Here is an 18,614-nt window from a genome sequence, read left to right as displayed (position 1 = left end):
GCACGCACGCACACGCACACACACACACGCACGCACACACACGCAGTCCAAGATCTGAGCCCCGGATTGAGCAGGCAAGGCACGGCCGCAGGCTCGCTCAGGAGCCCTGGGGGGCTGCCCCCCACGCCACCACACACAGGTTGTGGGCCCGTTCTAGCCCCAAGTAGTTCCCTCAGGGACAACCCCTAGCCTCTCACTGGGATCCCAAAGGCCACACATGAGTTCCTAAAAATGTTTTATTGTAACAGAATAATCAAACATCCAAAACTGGGAAAGGGGTCAGGGCAGGGCTGGCTGGCTGGAGCTGCCTAGCTGGGAGGGGGGAGGCTGGTGAGCAGCTGCTGCAGACACCACTGGACTTCCTCTGGGCCCCTGTAGGCCCGCTTGAGGCCCCGGCGAAGGCAGCGGCAGGACTCCAGGTTGAGGTACAGCAGGCCTGGGCAGCTGCTGATCACAGAGCTGTGGGAGCAATGCAGGCCACGGCAGGTTGAGCCACTGGCCCCAAGACCACCCAGGCACAGCATGGCTGAGCCAGTCTAAGGAGCCCTCTCTACCCTTGCACCGCAGCTGGCTCTGCCGCCTACAGCCATCAAGGCCCAAGCCCAGTACCCCCGGTGTCCCAAAGGCCAACCCCAAGCAGGGGCTGGGCCAGTATGGGCTCCCTTTTCAGACCCCTGGAGCTGGCAAGCCAGGCAGGACAGGGGATCAAGCCATACTGGCTCCAAGGAACTGGCGGGGCTGGGGATGCTAACCTGACTGTGCTTGGTGTGACCCGGGTGCCCCGGAGGTTGAGGGAGCACAGTGCCAGGTGCGAGCCCCCAGGGGTGCCTGAGAAGGCAGCTAAGGCCTGCTCCAGGTCCTTCTCACTGAAGCCCTGGCCACTCAAGTCCAGCTCCTGCAGAGTGTGGCACCACTTCTGAGTTAACAGAAGGCTGCCCTCCTTGGCTAGAGTCAGCCGGTCCGAGATGCCATACAGGCCCAGGTGAAGCTGCTCCAGCTCTGGGGGAGAGAGGAATGGGCATGAGCTGTGGGGTGGGCAAGAATCCCCGCATCCCACCTGCCCAGCCACCACCCGGGGAGTGCTGACCCTGACATGGAAGATCATGCAGGCCAGCAGGTGTGATTCGAGCACAGCCACGGAGATCCAGCAAGCGCAGGTGAGGGGAGCCGTGGAGCAGGCGGTCCAGGACCTCGTTGCTCACAAAGTTGCAGGTGGAGCTGGCAAGGCAGAGCTCCTCAAGGCGGGGGAAGCCGGGGCCAGGAGTCATCGCTCGCCCGGAAGGCTTGGGCAGCCACATCAGGTTCAGCAGCCGCAACACCTGGGAGCGAGGCCCAGGCTGCAGATGGGGAGGGGGGTGACAGGTGGAAGAGGTGGGGCGGCAGGTACCTGCAGCTGGGGGCAGCCTTTCTGCAGGGCCTCGACAGGCAGCTGGAGGGGAGTGCTGTTGTGGTTGAGGCCAGTGCTCACCTCCAGGAGCTGGAGTTGTGGGCAGCAGCTGCCCTGCAGAGGTGGGGGAGAACACAGGGTCGGAGGCCTGGCGGTCCCTGGCTCAGCACCCAGCTCTGCTCCTGCCCGTCACCAACCTACCAGCAGTGCACCCAAGATAGCTGTCGTCTGGGAGCTGTAGGTCAGCCACAGCTTCCGCATTCGGGGCCCCGCCTCCTCCAAGAAGCTTACCACAGCCGTGGACTCCACCTGGAGACCCAGCACAGAGGTACCGGTCAACTCAGCCCAGGCTTCCTTGGGGCCCCTGGGGACTCCTGGGCTCACCATGGAGTGTTGTATGTCCAGGCTGTGGAGCTGGGGGCAGGCTTTGGCTAGCATGATCAGAGTGTCAGGGGTCACACCGTGGCAATCGGAAAGCTTGAGGAAGGTGAGCCGGGGACAGGACTCGCTAACCAGCTGTGGATGACAGAGGGCCAGCTGGGGTTGGGGGAGGGCAGGCTGTGGTCCACAAGGGAAACAGACCAATGGCTGGTGCCAACCGCACTTTACTGCCTCAGCAATGGTCTCCTTTCTGGCCATGCCAGGCCTACCTGCGTGCTCCCACCTCTCACACCTCCCTGCTGGAAGACAGGCCAGGAAAGGAGAACCAAGCAGGCATCTTCATGGGGCACTGTTGGGGCCCACGGTACCTGACCCACTCCCTAGTGGGTAACCCCAGAGTGTCATGGCTGGCGTGCAGGGCAGCCTCGAGCTCTCACCTTCAACACAGGGTGTACCTGGGACTTCCAGTGGATGAGAGTCAGCCTCTGGAGCTGTGAGAACCTGGGCCGACAGCAGAGGCAGAGCTGCACGGTGTTCCCACGCTGCCCCTTCTACCAGCTTTCTCCCCACCCATCACCTTCGTGCAGGGATGCAGCAGGGGGCCTGGGGCTTTCACACAACACACAGGTGGAATGAGGGGATAAGAAAAAGATGGAACTGCTCACCGACTGGGCATAAGCCACTCCAGGGAAGCAAGAAGCTTCTTCTCAGTCTTGGTCCCACTCTTGGCGGGGCGGCCAGCCAGCGGGGGTGACAGGGTGAGGGTGTGCCAGAGCGCTGGCTGGGAGGCGGCCTCGTGCCAGCGGCGGCACACGCGTGCAGCCCTGGGAGAAAATCTCTGCTGAGGGGCCGGGCCTTTTGTGGTCGATGCTCGCCCTCACTGGCTGTCGCTATGGGGTTTTCTAAGAGGAGGGACCTGCCCCCCGCCAACTCTCGCAACGCTGCGGACCCCTCAGTTCAAAGTCGGGCCCCTGGGATTCCAACTGGACGCCCTGAGAGACTGCGCTCTCTGGGACGCGTGTGTAGGCAGGCGCTCAGCCACCCGCTGAGTGCCTAAGAGGTCAGCCTGAGACCCGGCGCTGTGCGCGATGGTCCTGGGGTACCTGCCAAGGAAGGGTATAGGCCCATCCGCCGCCACCAGCAGCCCGAAAATCTGCAGCAGGATTTCCAAGGGAATGCGGTCGCCCCAGCCCGGGTCGGGCTCCTGCTGCGGTGCGGGAGCGGGTGCGGGTGCGGTCCTGGGCTTGGCCTTGGCCACAGCGGCGCGGGCCCCGTGGAGCCGCAGCCGCTGAGTACGGCTGGCGGCGCGCCTCTGCGCGCGGGGGCGGGCGGGCCCCGGGCCTGGCAACACCAGCAGCATGCTGTCCGACTGCAGCAGGTGGTAACCGGAGCCGCTCGGCGCCAGCCGATCCCACCACCAGTCCTCCGCCGAGCGGCTCCGCGCCCCGGCCAGCGGCAAGATCCGGACCCTTTGCCGGGCCCGACGGGCCACGCCCGGCGCCATAGCCACTCGCTGCGTTCCGAGTTCCGCCCAGGGGGAGCGGAAGAGGCGGCTCCTGCGGCGGAAGGGGTGGGGCCGGCGGAGGCGCGGCTTGCCTCGGGGGGCGGGGTCAAGGCCCCGGGCAAGCCCTCCCCGCCCCTGGACTCCCCACTCGATTTCCGGAGCGGGATATCAGGCGCTGGGGCGCGCCGGCGAGTGGTTTCTCCGAGTCCCGGCGGGTGAGTTGGAGTCCTCGCTCCCGCTCGGCTGCGTTTTCCGGCCCCACCGGTTCTGGGCTGGGGCCTCGACCCTGGGCCGGAGGCGGCGCCCTTGAAGTGTGGCGGGATGGCCAGTCGCCGGGTCAGGGAGCGCGCGGGTTCAGGACCGGGAGGCGCAGGCACCCCAGCGCACCGGTCGGCTCTCCGCCGCCCAGCTGACGCTGCGAGGGGCGGTGCCCGCCGCGGCCACACCCCCAGCCCCGACTTGGCTCCGGCTGTCCGGGGCCTCGCAGAAGCCCCAGAGGTGTGCTTGGCGCCTGAGAGGTGGACCTGTCCCGGAGTCCTTGTCCCGTATCCGTGGCGGGGGGGAGTGCTCTGGCGGCCTCGGTAACTCACACCCGAAGATCATCTCCCTCTTTCATCATCCTCCCCTGGGCTTCGGCGCCTTCTTGCTTCCCTGCCTCCCAGCCTTTGCTGTGTCGTGATCCCGGCACAGGCTGCCGGTGTGCTTGGTCCCTTCTCCTCCCCATCCCCCACCCCCGGCATCCCCCCAGTTTCCCTGGTCTTGGCCGTCTGGTCCTCTCCTGACAATGGTTTTGTGTCTCTCCCTTGTGATTCTGCATGCATGTTTCTTTCCTTCAAGCTAGACGAAGTCTTCAGTTCCCGGAGGAGCCGAAGCATCTTTTTTGGCCCTAGGTGGGGAAAGAAGAGCTGGCTGTGACCTGTGCCCTGTCCTGAAGGCTCCAGCCTTGGGCTAAATGGCAGCACCCCCGCTGGGCCGTCTGGTGCTGACCCACGTGCTGGTAGCCCTCTTTGGCATGGGCTCATGGGCTGCCATCAACGGGATCTGGGTGGAGCTGCCTGTGGTGGTGAAAGACCTCCCCGAGGGTGAGTCGATGTGGGCAGGGGCGAGGCTGCGTGCGGGGGAGGTGGGCTGCAGCTGCTCTCTGGCCCTGCGCATCCTGCTCCTGACACGGCTTTTTCCTTTTTTTCCTTGCAGGTTGGAGTCTCCCCTCCTACCTCTCTGTGCTTGTGGCGCTGGGGAACCTGGGTCTCCTGGTGGTGACCCTGTGGAGGCGGCTGGCCCCGGGCAGGGGCGAGAGGGCCCCCATCCAAGTGGTGCAGGCGCTGAGCGTGGTGGGCATGGCCCTGCTGGCCCCTCTGTGGCCCCACGTGGCAGCAGTGGCGGGGCAGGAGCACTCCGTGGCCTTCCTGGCTCTCTCCTTTGTGCTGGCGCTGGCCTGTTGTGCTTCGAATGTCACTTTCCTGCCCTTCCTGAGCCGCTTGCCGCCTTACTTCTTGCGGTCCTTCTTCCTGGGTCAGGGCCTCAGTGCCCTGCTGCCCTGTGTGCTGGCCCTAGTGCAGGGTGTGGGTCGCCTCGAGTGCCCACCAACCCCCACCAATGGCACTCCTGGGCCCCCCATTGACTTCCCAGAGCGTTTTCCTGCCAGCACTTTTTTTGGGGTCTTGTCCGCCCTATTGGTCGTTTCAGCTGCCGCCTTTCAGGGTCTCCTGGTGCTGTTGCCGTCACCACCGTCTGTACCCACAGGAGGCCCAGGGCCTGCCCTGCAGGTGGGAGCCCCAGGAGTGGAGGAAGAGGAAGAGGCCTCACCCCTGCAGGAGTCTCCCAGCAAGGCAGCAGGCACCACCCGCAGCCCAGAACCTGCAGCCCATCGGCTGCTTTCCACCCGTGGTGTCTGCCTGCTGGGCCTGCTGGCCGTCACCAACGCTCTGACCAATGGAGTGTTGCCTGCTGTGCAGAGCTATTCCTGCTTGCCCTATGGGCGCCCAGCCTACCACTTGGCTGTGGTGCTGGGCAGTGCCGCCAACCCCCTCGCCTGCTTCTTGGCCATGGGTGTTCTATGCAGGTATACAGGCAGCCCAGGCCACTCAGGGTGGGACTTAGGGGTGAGAGCCTGGGCCTGAGCCCTGAGGTTTTGCTCACCCCTGGCAGGTCCCTGGCAGGGCTGGGCAGTCTCTCCCTGCTAGGCATGCTCTTTGGGGCCTACCTGATGGCGCTGGCAGTCCTGAGCCCCTGCCCACCTCTGGTGGGCACCTCTGCAGGGGTGGTCCTTGTGGTAAGTATGTCGGGGGACGGTGAAGCAAAGAGGGTGGCAGTAGGGAGGGGGTTCGCCCTAGAGCAGGGGCATCTCACGCTCAGCCTGCTACTGTGTCCGCCTTCCCAGGTGGTGTCGTGGGTTCTGTGTCTTGGCGTGTTCTCATACGTGAAGGTGGCTTCCAGCTCTCTGCTGCACGGGGGGGGCCAGCAGTCGTTGCTGGCAGCTGGCGTGGCCATCCAGGTGGGCTCTCTGCTCGGCGCCGTGGCCATGTTCCCTCCCACCAGCATCTACCATGTGTTCCGCAGCGGGAAGGACTGTGTGGACCCCTGTGGCCCCTAAGCCTGAGCAGGTGGGGACTCCGCTCCACTCCACTTGTCTTCGGGTTGGGGTTGCCACAGTGCCTGCGTGCCCACAGCCCAGGGAGGCCCACCCTACAAGCAGCCTGCTCACGGATGCCTGCGTACTCCACAGGAGAACCTGGCACTGCAGGCCAGGGTTGGGACCACAGAGCAGGCTCGGAGCCAGGGCCCGGCTGGGGATGTGGATTTGGCCCAGGCCCAGGACCTGTGTGGGATTTGTACAATAAAGCGTGTTTATTCCATGAGTTGGCGCTAACCCCAGGAACAGCTCTTGCTGTGTAGATAGACCTCCCCTGAGCTAGAGCAGTAGCCTGACCTGTTCAACAGGGGCCTGTCCCACTCCCTGGGGCACTCATAGGTCCTGGGGGTCACGGAACCTCCTCCTAAACACAGATACACATACAGAACTGCCCAGAGGGAGAGTGAAGGCCAGCCCCCAGGGCCTGGAGCGTAGGCCGAGGAGCCACACAGGCTACGGCGGTCAGAGGGTGTGTGGTGGGCGAGCCAGCCAGGCACGAGGGTCAGGCCGCGTGGGCTGCCTCGTTGCTGTCTCTGGGGCCTGGGTGTGGCACGCTTACCTGCCGCTTTATGGGAGGATCCTGCCGGGGGATCTGTGCCAGGGGCCTGTTGCCAGGTCCCGGCACAGGAAGGGCTCGGCGAGTGGGATTTAGAGGAGACTGGGGTGTGAGGGTGCAGCTGATCTTGGGATTCTTCTGCCCAAGGACGTGGTCCCCTCCCCCAAACCACCAGCCTCGTTTGTAGCTCCTGTGATCAAACCTGCAAAGGCCCCAAACCCTTTATTCACACAGACGCGACAGTGGCTGCCTTCTCCCTGGGCTGCTGGCAGATGGCCCTGGCTCTGAGCAGCCCACGCTCTGTCCCCACCCTGGCACAGCAGTCCAGGCCTTTGCTTGTTGGTGTCTGCAGGGAGCTCAGCACCAAACACAGGCTGTCCTGCACCGGGGGCTCCCACACACAGGGCTGGTGGGGACTGGAGCGCGGCCCGAGCCGGGAGGGCCAGGAGGCTCTGAGAGGGCATTCGGACGGAGGCTGCCGCGGGGCCGGGGCCTGGGCTGCTGCCGCGTCCTCTGCCTCCTGGGCAGGCGGGGAGCAGAGGCCTGCGGGGGACACGGGCTCCCCGGGGGGCACAGGCTCCCCGGGGGGCAGGACAGCTGAGCCATGAGCCAGTGTGACTGGCGTGGTACTGAGAGCCCACTCTCACAGACAAGGTGCCCTGCCTCCACGGGGGGCCCTGCAGCCACCAGGGGCCGGGCGTGGGCACCGAGAGGAGCGGCTCCTGCCCTGCTGGCCAGCCCTCCCCGGGTGCCCTTTCTAAGCTTCTGAAGCCGGCTGTCCTGACTCGGGCTGCGCGGAGGCTTCTCAGGGTCTTCCTCCCCTGCCTTGGCAGGACCGGCTGAGCTGAGGGACTTGCTGGCGGGAGGGAAAGCTCCCCAGGCCTTGACCCCCCCATCAGGCCTGTGGTGGGACCAGGCTCCCACGGGGCCCAGACACAGCCCAGCCCTTAAGGCAGAAGGCCACCGCCCTCCAGGGCGCTAACCATTCGGCCCCCTGACCTGATAGGGCTGGGGACAGGGGCGCCTGCAGGCGGGTGTGGGCAGGTGGGTGTGGGCCGTGGAAGCCACCCCTGGAGAGTGGGAGGGAGGAGGCCGAGGGCGTGACGGGGGTGGTGTGGCCCCGGGCCTCCGCGCCCTCCCCTCGCCCCTCCCCTGCCCCCCTGGGGCGGAGGCTGGTGGAGCCTCCCCCCAGTTCCTTCCTGCCTTCCCTCGCGTTGGGCGTCTGTGGAGCCTCCCCTGCCGGCGTGTGTCTGCGCCACGTGTGCCAGGCGCGAGGGCCCCGGGAAGCAAGGCACGGTCTCCCGAAGCGGGGGGCGGGGGGGGGGTGTGCGGGGTGGCCTTGAGCCCCGGAGGCCAGGACTGCAGGGGTGGCTCGGAGGAGCCCCTGCCCTTTGGCGTCTCCAGGGCATCCGGTCAGCTCCCCGAAGGGAACAAGGCAGGAGCCCAAACAACAACGGTAGGAAGACGCCTTGGGGCCAAGTGCTAGAGAGCCGCTGGGCGCGCCCTTCCTGCTCTCGGCGGCGTCCAGGCGTGAGGCCAGTGGCCAGGAAGCAGGGCGGCCCACCACGCCAGCCCCTCAGAGCCGAGCGCCCCCCAGGGCCCTACCCGGGCACCCACGCCTCCAGCTGGACAGCAGGTGGCCAGCCACTCAAGCTCACAGCCCTGCCCAAAGGGTCCCTCAGGCCTGGGGCGCTGAGGAACTTGAAGGAGACCCCAGGAGGGAGGCGGTGTCCAAGACGGGACGCGAGGCACCGACCCCTGTGTGAGAACAGAGCTGAGCCACGGGCCCTCTGTGGTCTGGGGCTCAGGCTCTCGAAACCAGAGGAGAGCCAGCCAGGGTGTGCCCTGCCACGCGCAGCCGCTCGGCAGGTGTGCGGCCACTCCCCCGAGACGGAGGGGGACGAGGCTCACCGGCTCTGGGTGAGCAAGTAGAGGTGGGGCCTTCACCTTCCTTCGGTCCTGGCTTCCTCGGCCCCCCGGGGTCCCTAGGCAGGTGTGGGTTCCGACGTGGGCGTGAGTGTGACAACACCTGGGTGAGGGGACGGTCACGCCCCTCGTCTGCGCCCGTCAGAGCCCCACTGCCTGCCCTGGGGACAAGGGATGAGTCCTTTCAGGGCCTCCCTCCCCTCCGTGGATTCAAAGGGACCTCCTCGCTTCCGTGGGGAGTGGGGCCAGAGGATGGGAGGGTGGGAGTGACTGGGCCTCTGGTGAGGGAGCGGGTGCGGGCCATCAGCAATTCCAGAATCGGCCACTCTCGGACCAGGCCCACACTGTCTTGGGGTGCTTCCCACCTCAGTGGGGCCACGTGCTCCCCACTGCACTTTCCGGGGGCTCAGAGGCCCCTATCGTTCTAGTGGGCTGTCAGTCACAGGCCCCTGCCTTCCACCCTTTGGCTGGGTGGGTGCCCGGCTAATCCAGCTGTGGTGCCCACCCTCCTGCCCGTGGTGATTGAACTGGGAGCCCTGGCCCTGTGGAGCAAGTCAGGCCGCAGCAGAGATTTGTCTCGGGGCTGTCAGTCATCCCAAGAGCTACAAATACCCAGACTACTCAGGGTGCACTCCAGAGAATGAAGGCGTCCCAGAGGCAAGCAGAGCGACGGGGGGAGAGAGGCAGAGCTCCGAGAGCATTCTGGGATCCCCGGGATCCAGCTGTACCCGAAACTAAACCCCTTGGACTTGCAAGTTATGTGGGCCCACAATTTCTTGCTTAAGTTGAGTTGGTTCTTGTCTGCCACAGCTGCAGGAGTTGTGAAATCCTCTTTCGTCTCCTCTCTGAAGCATTTAGGACTGTTCAGACTTTGCACGCACAGCACTGGTTAATCTTTCCTTGCCTGGGGGAGAGTCGGTCATTTTCTTGGAGACTCTCCCTGTCGTACTCCCCATGACCCTTCCGTCTCCCAGGCCCCCACCTCCAGCTCCGGAGCAGGGTGCTTCCCTGACCCACTTGCAACCTGCGTAGAAGAGTCTCCTGGACGTCTGACCCTCTCAGAACACCTCAAGCCAGGCCAGTGGGGGAAGAAGGCAGGACCTTCCTCAGGTGGGAGGAAGTTACTGTCTGCGTAACTGTATGAGCTAAATGAAAGGCAAGTGGCAAACCAGCCTGGAAATTTCCCTCATTTTGCAAGAGAGGCAGGAAAGCCGAGCTCTTTAGAAAGCAGATTGCAAAAGATTCCCTACCTGATCCCTCGTTGACACCCGCGAGCCAGCCCTCGATATTCCGTTTGAAAAACATTCTGTGGACAGCACCCTCTGAGAGCGCCGGGGAGCACTGAGCGGGTAAGTGTTGTGGCCGGGGAGACCAGGGTGCCAATTCTCTAAAGGCAAGTCGTGGGGAAGGCAGCTCCCCAGCGCCCCGCCCGCCGCTGCAGGTGTCCATGCTGCCCATGGCCCACCCCCACCCCCAACGCTGACTTAAGCCAGAGGGATGCGAAGAGACGCTGAGGCCAGGGTGCTTGGGCTCCAGGGCCAGTTAGCACGTGGGCTTGAACATCCAGAGAGAAAAAGCAGGCAGATCCACAAACGAAGGTGTCTGCCCTCTATTGCACTGCAGGTCCTGGCAAGGGTAGTTAGGCAGGAAAAAGAAATAAAAGGCATCCAGATTGGAAAAGAAGTAAGACTATCTCTATTCTCAGATGATGTGATTTTTTTTAAACTGATTTTCATTTTCTTTTTTAAAAAAATGTTTATTTATTTATTTGGCTGCGCCGGGTCTTAGTTGCGGCACGCGAACTCTTAGTTGCGGCACGTGGGATCTAGTTCCCTGACCAGGGATCGAACCTGGGCCCCCTGCATTGGGAGGGCGGAGTCTTAGGCACTGAAACACCAGGGAAGGCCCTCAGATGACACAATTCTATGTTTAGAAACTCATAAGGAGGGACTTCCCCAGTGGCGCAGTGGTTAAGACTCTGCACTCCCAGTGCAGGGGACCCAGGTTCGATCCCTGGTCAAGGAACGGGATCCCACATGCATGCCACAACTAAGAGTTTGCGTGCCGCAATTAAGGAGGCTGCCTGCCTCAACTAAGACCCAGCACAACCAAATAAATAAATAAATATTTTTAAAAAGGAAAGAAACTCATAAGGAATCCACAAAAAACTATTAGGACTAAAAAAACAAATTCAACCAAGTTTTGCAGATTACAACATCGATATACAGAAATCAGTTGTATCTTTATATACTAGAAGCAACAAATCTGAAAATGAAGTTAAGAAAAAATTTTCATTTGCAATAGCATCAAAAGAATAAAATACTTAGAAATAAGTTTAACAGAAGAAAAGCAAGCCTTTTACATGGAAAACTACAACTACATTGAAACTACATTGAAAAAAATTAAAGATGCGTGTAAATATTCATAGATCAGAAGACTTAGGTTGTTAATGTGGCAGAACTCTGCACACTGATCCAGAGATTGAAGTAATGCCTATCAAATTCCAGCTGGCCTTTTGCAGAAAATTAACAAACGAATCCTAATACTCATAACAAAATGCAGGAAACCCAGAATAGCCAAAACAATCCTTTTTTTTTTTTTTTTGCGGTACGCGGGACTCTCATTGTCGCAGCCTCTCCCCTTGCGGAGCACAGGCTCCGGACGCACAGGCTCAGCGGCCATGGCTCACGGGCCCAGCCGCTCCGCGGCATGTGGGATCTTCCCGGACCGGGGCACAAACCCATGTCCCCTGCATCGGCAGGCGGATTCTCAACCACTGAGCCACCAGGGAAGCCCAACAATCCTTTTTTTTTGACCACGCTGCTTGTGGGATCTTAGTTCCCCAACGAGGGATTGAACCCGGGCTCTCAGCAGTGAAAGCGCTGAGTCCTAACCACTGGACCGCCAGTTCCCCAAAACAATCTTTAAAAAGAATAAAATTGGCTACAAAGCTACAGTAATCAAGACAGACACATAGATCAGTGGAATAGAATAGAGAGCCCAGAAATAAACCCACATACTTATGGTCAATTAATCTACAACAAAAGAGGTGAGAATATACAAAGGGGAAAAGACAACCTCTTCAATACATGGTGTTGGGAAAACTGGACCAGCTACATGCATAAGAATCAAACTGGACTACTTCCTCACACCATATAAACTATCAACAAAATGAAAAATCAGCCTATTCAATGGAAAAAGATATGTGCAAAGGTTATATCCAACAAGGGATTAATATCCAAAATATTCAAAGAACTCATATGATGCAACCTCAGGAAAACAAACAACCCAGTTAAAAAAATGGGCAGAAGACCTAAATAGACATTCTTCTAAAGAAGACATACATCCAGCCAGCAGGCACATGAAAAGATGCTCAACATCATTAATCATAAGAGAAATGCAAATCAAAACCACAATGAGATATCACCTCACACCTGTCAGAATGGCCATCATAAAAAGGCAACAAATAACAAGTGTTGGTGAGGATGTGGAGAAAAGCAAATCCTCGTGCACTGTTGGTGGGAATGTAGATTGGTTCAGCCACTATGGGAAACAGTATGGAGGGTCCTCAAAAAATTAAAATAGAGCCACCATATGATCCAGCAATTTCACTTCTGAGTATTTGTCTGAAGAAAACAACACTAATTAGAAAAGATATATGCACCCCTATGTTTATTGCAGCATTATTTACAATAGCCAAGATATGGAAACAACCTAGCGGCAGATGAATGGATAAAGAAGATGTGCTACATATATACAATGGAGTGTTACTCAGCCATAGAAAAAATGAAATCTTGCCATTTGTGACAACATGGATGGATTTTATTTTGTTATTGTTTTTGGCTGCGTTGGGTCTTCGTTGCTGCGTGCGGGCTTTCTCTAGTTGCGGCGAGCAGGGGCTACTCTTCATTGCAGTGCGTGGGCTTATTGTGGTGGCTCCTCTTGTTGTGGGGCACGGGCTCTAGGCGCATGGGCTTCAGTAGTTGCAGCACGCGGACTCAGTAGCTGCGGCACATGGGCCCTGGAGGGCACGGGCTTCAGTGGTTGTGGCACGTGGGCTCGGTAGTTACTGGGTGCGGGCTCTAGGGTGCGCGGGCTTCAGTAGTTGTGGCGCACGGGCTCAGTAGTTGTGGCTCGTGGCCTCTAGAACGAGGCTCAACAGTTGTGGCTCGTGGGCTTAGTTGCTCTGCGGCATGTGGGATATTCCTGGACCAGGGCTCGAACCCGTGTCCCCTGCATTGGCAGGCGGATTCTTAACCACTGTGCCAACAGGGAAGTCCCGACTTTTTTTTTGTTTGCTTTTAGATTTCATTATTTTGGGCTGTGTTGGATCTTAATTGCAGCACGTGGGATCTTCGTTGAGGCATGTGGGATCTTTTGTTGTGGCATGCGGGTTTTCTCTCTCTAGTTGCGGCTCATGGGGTCCAGGGCGCATGGGCTCTCTAGTTGAGGCGGGCAAGCTCAGTAATTGTGGCACTCGGGCATAGTTGCCCCGCGGCATGTGGGATCTTAGTTCCCTGACCAGCGATCGAACCCGTGTCCCCTGCATTGCAAGGCGGATTCCTTAGCACTGGACCACCAGGGAAGTCCCAACATGGATGGACTTAGAGGTTATTATGCTGAGTGGAATAAGTCAGACAGTGAAAGACAAATACTGTGCGATTTCACTTAGTGTGGAATAAAAAGCAAAACAAACGAACAAACATATCAAAGCAGAAACAGACTCATAGATGCAGAGAACAAACTGGTGGTTGCCAGAGAGGAGAGGGGTGGGGGATGAGTGAAATAGGTGAGGGCGATTAAGAGGTACAAACGTCCAGTTACAAAATAAATGAGTCACAGGTATGAAACATACAGTGTTGGGAATATAGTCAATAATATTGTAATAACTTTGTGTGGTGATGAAACGGAGCAGGACCCTATGGTCCTTGCCCCCCATGTCCTCAGCCTGCCTTTTGTCTGTGGAAAAACTTTAGCCAAAGAATAAGTTTAATCAGAGAGAAGTGAGAAAATGCAGAAAAAAAGGAAGCAGTCAAAGGAGACCAAATAATAATAGTTTCGTCATTAAGCAGAGTCAAATTCCTTAAGTTCCTTCTCAAGGGCTATAGATCATATTCTGAGCCGTATTCTTTGAGCTGTCTTATAGATACTGAAACCCCCGCCAGGTGGAAGAAGCTAACTACATGATGACCAGGCTGTAGCCATGACATAAGCTGCCACAATTCCAAGAACTGGCCTCAAAGAAAAGGGAACAAACAGACCCTGGAACTGAAGATTAATTGTACTTAAAACAATCAAGATGATGCTGGTCAGACCACCAAAGACTAATTTCAAGATGACTGTCAGAGTTGACTGTGCTGTTTCTACACGTAGCCCCCTCCATCTGTCTATAAAAGCTCTTGCCCCTGATTGCAGGGGGCAAGGGAGGCGGCCTTTGGACAGGTGTCATCCCCCCCACCAGTTGCTGGCATCCAAAATAAAGAAACTTTCCTTTCCACCACCTTGCCTCTTTATTGGCTTTTGAGCAGGGAGCAGCTGGCCCCCACTTTCAGTTACAGTGACCGACAGTAACTAGGCTTATCCTGGGGATCGTTTTGTAATGTATAGAAATATTGAATCTCTATGTTGTTCACCTGGAACTAACCTAGTGTTGTAGGTCAGTTATACATCGAAAACAAACTCATAGAAAAAGAGATCAGATTTGTGGTCACCAGAGGCAAGGGGTGGGGGGAGGGGGAATTGGATGAAGGTGGTCAAAAGGTACAAACTTCCGGTTATAAGTACTAGGGATGTAATGTACAACATGATTAATATAATTAACTGCTGAATGTTATATGTGAAAGCTGTTAAGAGTAAATCCTAAGAGTTCTCAGTACAAGGAAAAAAACTTTTTTTCCTTTTTCTTTTATTTTGTATCTATATGAGATGATGGATGTTCGTTAAACGTACTGTGGTCATCATTTCATGATGTATGGGCGTCTAATCATTATGCTGCACACCTTAAACTTATACAGTGCAAACATCAATTACATCTCAATAAAACTGGAAGAAAAGAAAGAAGAGCATTTGCTTTCAAAGCATATATGTATGTATGATAGTATAAAAATATGTGGTCATATATTTCATATAATATATGGAGATGCAATAAAATATTAAACGCACTAAAAAAAAAAAGAATAGTTGGTTCCCAATTACAAAACTTATTACAAAGCTACGCTAATTGAGGCAAGGTGGTGCTGGATATTCAAGACACATGGATTGATGGAATAGAATCACAGGTTCAGGATGAAACTCTTACGTTTATGGTTAATGGATTTTTGGCAAGGTGCCAAGACAATTCAACGTTGAAAGAGTAATCTTTTATACAACTGAATATCCACATGCAAAAGAATGATGTTTGACCCCCTACATCACACCATATACAAAAATTAACTCAAAAGTGGATCATAGACAAATTTAAGAGTTAAAACTATGAAATTCTTGGAAGAAAACGTAGGATTAAATCTTAACAATCTAAAAGCATAAGCAACAAAAGGAAAATTAGATAAACTGGACTTTATCAAAGTTAAAGACTTCTGTGCTTCAAAGGACATTATCAGGAAACTGAAAGGACAATCCATGGAATGGGGGGAAATGTTTGCAAATCATCTATCTGATAAGGGACTTGTATCCAGACTATATAAAGCACTCCTACAGCTTTACAATAAAATGACAAATAACCCAATTAAAAATGGGCAAAATATTGAGTAGACATTTTGTAACCAAGCAGAACCCTACGGGATCTTCTTGGAACAGACCCCTGCCACACACACACACATGTCCTCTGCCTGCCTCTTGTCTGTAGAAAAACTTTAGCCTCCTAATCCTTCCCTGAGTTCTAAAGAGTAAATTTAGTCAGAGAAGTGATAAAATGCAGAAAGAAAGGAAAACAGTCAAGCAAGACAAAATAATAATAGTTTAGCCAATAAAGTCAAGGACCTTTAGTTCCTCCTCAAGGACTATAGAGACTATTCTGAGCCATGTCCTTGAGCTGATCTGCAGATGCTGAAACCCACACCAGCTGCAAGAAGTTAACTGTCTGCTGCCCACAAGCCCATAGACCTCAGACCGGTTGGAACCAGAAAGTTGATGATGTTGACGCCCGGTTACCTCACCACCAGCCAATCAGGAGAATGTCCACAAGCTGACCACTCACCGCACAACCCTGTCCCTCACCCTGTTTTTGTTTGTTTTTTGCAGTACGCAGGCCTCTCACTGTTGTGGCCTCTCCCGTTGCGGAGCACAGGCTCCGGACGCGCAGGCCCAGCGGCCATGGCTCACGGGCCCAGCTGCTCCACGGCATGTGGGATCTTCCCGGACCGGGGCACGGACCCGCGTCCCCTGCATCGGCAGGCAGACTCTCAACCACTGCGCCACCTGGGAAGCCCTGTCTAAGTTTTTTAAAAATTGGTTTTACTGGGGACTTCCCTGGCAGTCCAGTGGTTAAGACTCTGTGTTTCCGATGCAGGGGGTGTGGGTTCGATCTCTGGTCAGGGAACTAAGATTGCACGTGCCACACGGCCAAAAAAATTTTTTTAAATTTGTTTTACTATCTTTGCATGTCATAGAAACAACCAAATTTTTTTGTCAGTTGCATCATTCTTATTTTGACCCTCATCAGACCTCTTACATTTGAAAATGTTAGGTAGTAAATTAGCCACACCCACTGAGTGTCTCATCTTCTGTTTCACCTGAGGCTCTGCCATCAGCCACAGGAGGGAGACTGAGCCTTCAGTGGAGGATAGCCCCAGAGTCCCTGAGAAAAGGTTGGGACCATGTCCTTCAAACTATTGACCTATCCAAGGATGGACGTTCGGGTGGCCTTTGGATGCCTTGAGGTGGATCCCCATTTCCAGCCTCTCACGGAGAAGAAGCCCGCGCCTTGGACTGCTCACCCCAGACCCAGCTAGCCAGAAACTGGTAACAGGACAGCGTGAGCAGGTGAGGGAAATGCTCCCGTGGTCATTTGCCTGAACACCATTGATGTTGTTTCAATGCTCTGTTTCCTGGTATTAAAAAACAAAAATTCAACCAACTAAAATTTGAAGGTCTAATTGGTGTTACTGACCAATGAATGAATTGGGCAGCGTACCATCCATCAAGTACAGGGGAGTTCCAAAGGGCTCCAGAAAGGGGAAGATTTTTAAAAGCAAGACAAAAAACTCATAAAAAAGACGATGTCAGGCTTAGGCCACCTACTTATGGGAGATGGAAGGGGTCATTGGGGAGGATGACTTCCTCTTCCTCTGTGGGTGGAGAGGGCCCATGTGGCAGGTAACCTCATTGGTGCCGACCAGAGAATTCCTGACTGGCCAGTTAAGACCGCATTTCTGGGGGAGGTTGAAGCTTCAGTAAGGGTTGGTGTTAAGCCCTGGTTTAGTGGCCTGGCCGAGCATAAGTGATTCCCTTTGGGGGCTGTGGCTTTCTTTTTAACGCTGGGTACATGAAGAAGCCCTTTCTCTCTCCTCAAGCTATCTGTAACCCATAGTCATTTAGTAAACTCTTTTTGTAAACTGAAATGCAGCCTTTTAAAATGACACCTGCGGGCTTCCCTGGTGATGCAGTGGTTAAGAATCCACCTGCCAGTGCAGGGGACACGGGTTCAAGCCCTGGTCAGGGAAGATCCCACATGCCGCAGAGCAACTAAGCCCGTGCACCACAACTACTGAGCCTGCGTGCCACAACTACTGAAGCCCATGCGCCTAGGGTCCATGCTCCGCAACAGGAGAGGCCACCGCAATGAGAGGCCTGTGCACCTCAACGAAGAGTAGCCCCCGCTCGCCGCAGCTAGAGAAAGCCTGCGCGCAGCAACAAAGACCCAACGCAGCCAAAATTAAATAAATAAAATATATTTTAAAAAAACAAAAACAAGCAATACAGAAATGTCTTACTTAAAAAACAAAAAAAGTATCATACTGGTACCTCCAGTGTTGTTTGGAGCATGCCCTTCCGGGTTATCTGATTCTGACTTCATCAGGTCCCTGCCTTTCATTGTCTGTGAGCTATTTTACAGCTCTATAAATTGCCAGTGACCAACAGCAATGAAAATACTTCCTTTTTATAGGCATGCAAATACATTTGGTCCAGTAGAGGTTCACTGGTATTTTTCCTGTGAAAAAAGCCAATCTCCATCTATTTTAAAGTTTATTTTAGCATTCCTTTACTCCATATAAATTTGTGGTTTTCGAACCTCTTTTTTTGAATTCGTCTTTTTTGTTTATGAGTTTTTTGTCTTGCTTTTAACCCCTTTCCTGGTTCTCTCATTAGTTAATGAGTTAAGTAAACCTTTGACACACTGTCCTAGTTTTCTAGGACTGTTGGAACAAATTGCCACAAATCTGGTGTCTTAAAACAACAGAAATTTATTCTATCACAGTGCTAGAGGTCAGAAGTCTGGAATCAAGATGTTGGCAGGGGCGGTTCCTTCGGAGGGCTGTCGGGGGGGTCTGTTCCAGGCTCCCGTCCAGCTTCTGGTGGTGCCAGCCATTCTCGGTGTCCCTTGGCTGGTGGCCACATCTGCAATCTTTGCCTCTGTCTTCACATGGACTTTTCCTCTGTGTCTCAGATCTCCTTCTCCCTTCTCATGTAAGTACACCAGTCATTGGATTTAGAGCCCATCCTCATTCAGGATGATCTCAACTAGGGAGCCTTAACTTAATTACATCTGTAACAACCCTATTTCCAAAGAAAGTCACATCACAGATTCCAGAGGTTAGAACTTGGACAAACCTTTTGGGGGAACGTTGTTCATCATGTCTGTGTGTCATGCTTCTTAATATACACCTGCACTCTTTTTCTTTAAGAGCAGCTTGAAGATTCAAGGCCCTGGAAACACAGGGTGCTGGGAGATTGCGCAGATATGCTTGGGGGTGGGGGACCCACTGTGGGGGACTGGAGGAGACTGTGTCTGGGGCGTGAGTGGAACGGGCGTGGTGGTCACTGTGCGAAGGTTTCCTTGGTGCGCCTGGGGCCCAGCAGTCCCAGTCTGAGGGAACTGACCCCATACAGCACCACCAGGGGTGGGGTACCCCTGATTCAGTCCAGGGACTTGTGTCCTGCCATGCAGAGGGAGGACCTGCAGCCCTCAGCCCTGGTGGGAGCCCAGGCTAGTATCAGGGTCCTTTGATGTGGAAATAGGTCAGAGTTCATTCCTTTGTTCATCTGGGGGCTAGTAAACAGCTGTAAACCC

At 55.6% G+C, this 18,614-nt stretch overlaps 2 protein-coding genes across 8 annotated transcripts; one reads left to right on the top strand and one right to left on the bottom strand.

Annotated features, from left to right (window-relative positions):
• Positions 1–227: 227 nt before the first annotated feature.
• On the bottom strand, positions 228–3,285 carry FBXL6 (F-box and leucine rich repeat protein 6). 4 transcript variants are annotated; one of them, XM_024117517.2, is made up of 9 exons: positions 2,872–3,285; positions 2,434–2,592; positions 2,206–2,269; positions 1,772–1,903; positions 1,589–1,696; positions 1,388–1,501; positions 1,088–1,319; positions 753–999; positions 228–459 (listed from the first exon to the last, which is right to left on the bottom strand). In XM_024117517.2, the coding sequence occupies exons 1-9, from the start codon at positions 3,270–3,272 to the stop codon at positions 309–311; spliced, it is 1,608 nt and encodes a 535-aa protein (XP_023973285.1). In that variant the 5' UTR covers positions 3,273–3,285; the 3' UTR covers positions 228–308. The 4 variants fall into 4 exon arrangements, with proteins under 4 accessions (XP_023973285.1, XP_028356525.1, XP_028356526.1 ...); XM_028500724.1 differs by having other exon boundaries at positions 1,088–1,337; positions 1,469–1,501; XM_028500725.1 differs by having other exon boundaries at positions 1,469–1,501.
• Positions 3,286–3,400: 115 nt separating this feature from the next.
• Positions 3,401–6,130, top strand: SLC52A2 (solute carrier family 52 member 2). Of its 4 annotated transcripts, none has more exons than XM_028500733.2 (5): positions 3,401–3,487; positions 4,110–4,354; positions 4,467–5,334; positions 5,421–5,544; positions 5,653–5,987. In XM_028500733.2, exons 2-5 carry the CDS (start codon positions 4,225–4,227, stop codon positions 5,863–5,865), a joined length of 1,335 nt encoding a protein of 444 aa, XP_028356534.1. In that variant the 5' UTR covers positions 3,401–3,487; positions 4,110–4,224; the 3' UTR covers positions 5,866–5,987. The 4 variants fall into 4 exon arrangements, with proteins under 4 accessions (XP_028356534.1, XP_028356537.1, XP_054947233.1 ...); XM_028500736.2 differs by having other exon boundaries at positions 3,450–3,487; positions 4,114–4,354; positions 5,653–6,130; XM_055091258.1 differs by having other exon boundaries at positions 3,474–3,487; positions 4,163–4,354.
• Positions 6,131–18,614: the final 12,484 nt, after the last annotated feature.

This window comes from Physeter macrocephalus, chromosome 15 (genome assembly GCF_002837175.3).
Source record: "Physeter macrocephalus isolate SW-GA chromosome 15, ASM283717v5, whole genome shotgun sequence".
Lineage (NCBI taxonomy): Eukaryota > Metazoa > Chordata > Mammalia > Artiodactyla > Physeteridae > Physeter > Physeter macrocephalus.
The sequence above is the reverse complement of the archived record's forward strand: the minus strand, read 5'-3'. Positions and strand labels throughout refer to the sequence as shown.

What these genes read in the sequence shown, in the direction of transcription:
- FBXL6 (XM_024117517.2), bottom strand. Translation starts at nt 3,272, where the DNA reads ATGGCGCCGGGCGTGGCCCGTCGGGCCCGGCAAAGGGTCCGGATCTTG. An exon ending in GAGTGGCTTATGCCCAGTCG is followed by an intron (nt 2,270 to 2,433) that starts GTGAGCAGTTCC and finishes CTGTCGGCCCAG; the next exon opens with GTTCTCACAGCTCCAGAGGC. An exon ending in GTCACACCAAGCACAGTCAG is followed by an intron (nt 460 to 752) that starts GTTAGCATCCCC and finishes TTGCTCCCACAG; the next exon opens with CTCTGTGATCAGCAGCTGCC.
- SLC52A2 (XM_028500736.2), top strand. Translation starts at nt 4,225, where the DNA reads ATGGCAGCACCCCCGCTGGGCCGTCTGGTGCTGACCCACGTGCTGGTA. An exon ending in GGTGAAAGACCTCCCCGAGG is followed by an intron (nt 4,355 to 4,466) that starts GTGAGTCGATGT and finishes TTTTCCTTGCAG; the next exon opens with GTTGGAGTCTCCCCTCCTAC. An exon ending in CTGCAGGGGTGGTCCTTGTG is followed by an intron (nt 5,545 to 5,652) that starts GTAAGTATGTCG and finishes CCGCCTTCCCAG; the next exon opens with GTGGTGTCGTGGGTTCTGTG.